This window comes from Dasypus novemcinctus, chromosome 31 (genome assembly GCF_030445035.2).
Source record: "Dasypus novemcinctus isolate mDasNov1 chromosome 31, mDasNov1.1.hap2, whole genome shotgun sequence".
Taxonomy (NCBI): domain Eukaryota; kingdom Metazoa; phylum Chordata; class Mammalia; order Cingulata; family Dasypodidae; genus Dasypus; species Dasypus novemcinctus.
Genome location: NC_080703.1, coordinates 5,659,186 through 5,665,311, shown reverse-complemented (window position 1 = coordinate 5,665,311; position 6,126 = coordinate 5,659,186). Strand labels below are relative to the sequence as shown.

Here is a 6,126-nt window from a genome sequence, read left to right as displayed (position 1 = left end):
AGGGAAACATGTACTGTAACTGAATAAAACATGTATCAAATTGTTGGTGTAAGTATTACTAATGGGTAGAATTACACAGCAAATATCAGATCATTCCTTGTATAGGACAATATGCCACTTAAAATAAATTTGAGATGAAAAGAAAAACATAATTTCCAAGCAATAACAGTACTTTATTATTTTAGGAAATGTGGTAGTATCTTCTACCACATGAACACACAGTTTGACAATTAGAAGGTGCAAAAGCTTTTTGAATACTTTTAAGAATTTGGTGTGGAAAGTTGACAAATGAGATGGTTCTTTCACTAAATAGTAACTAGGCCCATCATACCTTTTATTTATTTGGGGTGGTCTTTTTATTATATCTGACAGTTGAAGGTATTTCTGTCATAGCTGTAAACAAACTTATCATAAATATGTTAAAACATACTCTGCATACTATGATTTGCATATCTTTTTGACCTGAAAATCTGAAGGCTAATTCAAACTGGCAGGTTTTAGACATTTCAAGAAAATCAAAACTATTTTAATACCAAAACTTTAGATTTCCTGAAGAATTTAGTGAGAAATGATAGAACATACATTAAAATTGACAAAATTTTGGAAGTTCAATTCAATAAAATATAATATAACCTTCAAAAACCTTTCAGATATTGTGTTTGAGGTTTTGTAATGTTTAAGTGATTTATGTTAAGCATAGTGCAATATCGTGAATTCATTTTTACCAGTAAACTATGAAATGCAAATTTTTGAGTTGCATTTATGTTACTATAATAAAAAATTAAAATATACAAATAATTTTCTTTTTAGTCTTTACTAAAATAAATTACACTTGATCTATTAACTAAATAATTTGAGCATTTTTAAAGTATATGGAGGAAATTAACTGAGACATTCACTATAAGATACATGGTATCTAAAAATCTCTCAATATAGTTCTCATAATCAGCAATCATTTTATAGATGAGGGGCTACATTATAGGTCTTAACATGTTACAAACATAATATTCCTAATAGATTTGGAATAACATGATCAATTAAAGGGTTTTAGCAGTTATGATTTTATGTCAGATGAACACAGATGTCTACTTTCTTGAAGAGAATGGCAATTTTCTGATAGTAACTCCTAGAGTACACTGTACCCAGAAACCATGCCAGTGATTTGTAAAATCAAGAGACCTAGGGCACATGGGCCCCTCAGTGTTAACTTTTGGAGTAAATTTTAAGTCAATGTTGGAGGTAAGTTACTACCAGGTTAGAGGTGTGGAAGAGAGGAAAGTTCTTGGAAGAGGAATAGTAAACTCTTGACTTCCCTGACTCATAACCCGGTGTTTGGAGAAGAGAAAATCAAGAAAAACAGTCTCCCTCCCCAGATCAATGTCAAAGAAGGAAATGATCAACAAAAAGGCAGATGCTCCCTAATGAGCAAATATCTCCTCTGCTGCACTCAGTTATCTTATGTACACTCAGGCTGGATGGCTTATGGGTGTTTCTTTGGGGTCCCAAGTCTGGTTTAAGGACTGATGCCCGACTCTCTTCTGCTGTCTTTTGTGGGGGTACAGCCTCAGTCTCCTTCACCAACCAAGGACTTTGGACTTCTACAGAAATACCATCTTACCAATTCCATCCAATTGAGTCAGAGGGCTCAGCAGAACATGCAGGGAAGATTCTGTTTGGATGGAATTTGGGAGTTTTGTCTTGAGCTCATCTGGGATCTACTCCAGCCTGACCCAGAGCTGAATGATCATTGTACTAGTTCTCAGGCCTGCTAAGATAATGGATTTTTTTTTATGTTAAAAATGATTGTCCATTTGAGTCAGTAATACAGGATACATTACAGATGACTAAGAAAGGAGAAAGGAAACCCATTTAGAAGGGGGAAAAGCAGGGATAAAGCAGTTCCAGGAAAAGGGAAATACCTGTTCAAGGAGTTTTGTAGTTAGGTGGGAATAGGGGAATGGGCTAGTAGCAGTGGCAGAATGTTCAGTGAATTGAGGCACTGCTTTTTTTTGTTTTACATTTAGGATGAGGTATATTTAAGCAAATGGCTCTTTGATAGGAAATATCTAATATAATGGAGGTAGATATTTCCTTTCAGTAGCATTTCATGAGGCATATACTCACACATTGGATAGTCACATAAAAAAAGTTGTTTTTATATAATGGGTGGAATTTATATACTACATCATTTACTCAGTGACCTTTTTTTTTTTTTAGAAAGATCAGGTCTTTACTGCAAAATTATTCAAAAATATCACAGCAGCATGCCCTTTAAGGTATTACAAAGCACTCTTCAAGACCAGAGGCTCACAGTTTATTTCATAAAAGCACAATTTATTAATAGTGTGGGCTCCTGCACACTCAGGGACCTGGGGCAATTATGGCTCTGTACAAGCCGAGTTTGTGGTTTGGCCTGAGTGTTGCTGTTGGGGGCTGGAGAAAAGGACCTATTTTATTGTTTAAGAGACTCTGGTTTTCTGGTCACAGGCTTCCAGCTTGGGGATGGAGAAGCTGTGTGGCAGCCTCCTCCCCCTGCACCTCAGCAATTACGCCTACTGGGCAAGTTACCTATGTTGTCCGTTGGTCATTTACATTCCCCATTGCAGCTTATTTTTGCAACTCTCTACCTTTATATATTAGGGTGTATGTCCTTCTTCTTTATAAGTAAACTTTCAATAAAAAAACTGCAAGTTTTTCCCTTCAACTTTGCTCTTTGCCATTTAGTTCTTCTATGTCTTTATAAACACTTTTGGAGGAATGTGTTAATGTCTATCATCATTATATATGATGTTCACCTCATTATTTTTCAAACTTAGAAAGTTCTGCTTCCATTAGATTAATAGATCAATTTTTAATTGCATTACCAACTGTTTTTCCTCATCGTGCCTTTTGGGGTTAGATCTACTTCTGAAATTGCATCACTTTCTGCCATCCTTTGGAAGGCATTTTACTTTGCAGTGGACCACAGGTTGCTTTTATTCTTTACATAATCTGGAACAATTTTCAGTCTGCTCTTGCTGGAAAAGCAACAATGGAACTGAAATAAGGCTGTTGAATAGGCTCTGAGAGATGCAGAAAGAATGACAATTGAGAGTCTAAAATTCAAAATAAGACATATCTGATTCCAAAAATTTTGCCCTTAATAAAATTTAAAAAGACATCAAATGCACCATATAAAAATTCCCAACATTGTTGTACTAGTTACATATTTTCAGTTGTGAAACATTTGTTTATTCCCATAGGTCATTTTATGCTTGAAGCGACCATTCTATTAAGTGTCTTGTCATTGTAAAAAGATATCACTGCCTTTGTCTTTTTTGTGAATTTCTTTTTGTTCTTTTTTTAGTTTTTCTGGGCTTCAAGGGTGATAAAACTGAAATTGGATTGCCATCAGAAGCAAGAAAGGATTTCTTCATCACAATTTCTCATGTGATGCTTGAGTTTTTATCTTTCCTTTTAAGTCTATTTAATTCCTTCCTGTCTTATTACTGAGCAGATATTTTATGTTCCTTTAAATAAAGGGAATAAAGTGATCATAACAAAAGGGAGCACTGTGTTTACATGAGCATGGGAGGCTTGTCAGCTAGAATTTCAGAGCACCCTTTCTAAATACTTGGAGAATGGAAAAACTGATGTTGTCAGCTTGCATTTTATTTACTCCTGGATTATCTGTGTGGCTGAGTATGAGAAGAGCATGATGTTAACTCCAGCCCAATGATGCTAAGGTGTGCATTATGTGTGTGTGTGTGTGTGAGGGGTGTATGGGATATGATGTGTGATGTGATCAGTCCTCAGAGCAGTGGCATCTAAGCTCATATATTACAATAGGTTGTCTTCTATAGTACAGAGCCTGGAGGCTATTCTAAAAATGCCAATAAGACCAGTTCCATTCCATTTGGTGGGATAGCTTTGCATCCAAATTAATGAATAGTGAGAGGTTCAGAATATGGATAAAGAACTCCCTGAATTTGAAGATTCAGCAGCAACAAGTCTGTCTTGTTCTTAAACTTCCTCTGAAATCATCTCTATTCACTATCCTCTTAATCATTTCCCTGCCACACTGACCTCCTTGTTCACTCTGAACATTGGATAAAAGTCATTTTTAGGGTCTTTTTCCTAGAAGTTATCCCACTGGGCACAAATTTCCCCTTACATCCTCATGGCTACTGCCTTCTTTTCCTTTAGGTGCCTCTTTGAATTTCACATCATATATGGGACTTTTCTGAACACCAAGTGAAAAACAGCTCCATCATTTCACTTTTTTTACCTGCTTTCTTTTCCTTAAAGCATGTGAAATCATCCCCTTTGTAATATGATTGTGTTTTAATTGCATGTATTCTATGTGTGCTGATGGTTGGGACTTTTGAGTTACAGCATTGTAAACTCATTGCCACAACTCTACTTGCCTCTTAGTCACAACTCAATACATATTCCACAAATGAATGAATATCTCATGTAATCCATAGTGTTCATGAATTCTTGGTAAAGGGCTGAGTTTGGGGGATGGAATTCCTAGTCATAGGTGGCACTACAAATACCCTAAAGGGATAAGATCTATATAAATAATATAATATTAAATTTATCACTGAAATAGGCAATGTAACATTTCTGTTTGGATAGTGCTACTTGCTTTGTTCCTTTTTGTTTCTTCTTAGTCTCATCAGGCACATGGGACCTGGAAATGAAACGCAAATTTCAGAATTTCTTCTCCTGGGATTTACAGAAGTTCCAGGAGTGCAACCCCTCCTCTTTGGGTTGTTCCTGTCCATGTACCTGGTCACCATTTTTGGGAACCTGCTCATCATCCTGGCCATCATCATTGACTGTCACCTCCACACACCCATGTACTTCTTCCTCTCAATCTTGTCCCTTTGTGATATTGGTTTATCCTCCACTACTGTCCCAAAGATGCTGGAGAACATCCAGGCACAGAGTAGAATCATAACCTATGCAGGCTGCCTCACCCAGATGTATTTTTTCTTGCTCTTTGGAGGGTTGGATGACTGCCTCCTGGCCGTGATGGCCTATGACCGCTTTGTGGCCATCTGCCACCCCCTTCACTATACAGTCTCTATGAAACCCCAGATCTGTGTCCTGATGGCTCTGGGGTCCTGGACCATGAGTGTTATGGAATCCTGTTTACAGAGTTTATTGGTGTCACAACTGTCCTTTTGTTCAAGTGTAGAAATCCCAAACTTTTTCTGTGAACTTCGTCAGATGGTCCAACTTGCCTGTTCTGACACTTTTCTCAATTACTTAGTAATGTATTTAATAGCTGGAGTGCTGGCTGGGGGTCCCCTTGCTGGAATCCTTTTCTCCTACTATAAGATTGTTTCCTCTGTATTTGCAATCTCGTCAGCTCAGGGGAAATATAAAGCATTTTCAACCTGTGCATCTCACCTCTCAGTAGTCTCCTTATTTTATTTCACGACCATAGGGGTGTACCTCAGTCCTGCTGCTTCACACAACGCACATTCAGGTGCACCAACCGCGGTCATGTATACTATGGTCACACCCATGCTGAACCCCTTCATCTATAGTCTGAGGAATAAAGTATAAAGAAGGCTCTGAAAAAATGCTTTGGGAGGAAAGTCTGCAAAGTGTCATTTGTCTTGCAGCAGCTGAAAGGCCAGTTTTAGCAGCTCCTAAACCTTCAGATCTACATATTTCCTTTCTTTGTTCAGTAGGTGCATATAGACCTGCCTAGAGTCAAGATGACCTCAAAAATGAAGAAGTAAAATTTTAAATCACACATTGTGTTATAGAGCAAGATTTTATTTTTGATAATGAAAGAGTTCTCCTTGAAGTATGCATGATTCATGTACATATTTAAGGAGTTTTTCAGTGTTGTTCAGGAATGGATTGCATTTTCTGAATAATTTCATTGGATCACCTCCTGTTCCTGCTTGAATTCTACCAATGCTGCCTATGAATATCACTTCTTGATTTCCTCTGAATAAAATATCTGCTTTTGTTCAAAACTGTCATAAAATTTAAAGAGGTGACAAAATACAACCTAGGTATTTCCTCTATCAGTCAGTAATTTATCTCTTGTATGTTCAAATCTCTAATCTATATTCTTTTCTTAAAAAATCAAATTTATTGATACAGCTTAATAAAGCATAC

The 6,126-nt window shown here is 36.8% G+C and overlaps 1 protein-coding gene across 1 annotated transcript; it reads left to right on the top strand.

The window, feature by feature from the left end:
* The first annotated feature begins 4,767 nt into the window (after window positions 1-4,767).
* On the top strand, window positions 4,768-5,559 carry LOC139437947 (olfactory receptor 7A10-like). Its single transcript, XM_071212821.1, has one exon. It carries the CDS (start codon window positions 4,768-4,770, stop codon window positions 5,557-5,559), a length of 792 nt encoding a protein of 263 aa, XP_071068922.1.
* Window positions 5,560-6,126: the final 567 nt, after the last annotated feature.

Excerpts from the sequence above, each read along its gene's own strand:
- LOC139437947 (XM_071212821.1), top strand. The coding sequence starts at position 4,768 with ATGTACCTGGTCACCATTTTTGGGAACCTGCTCATCATCCTGGCCATC.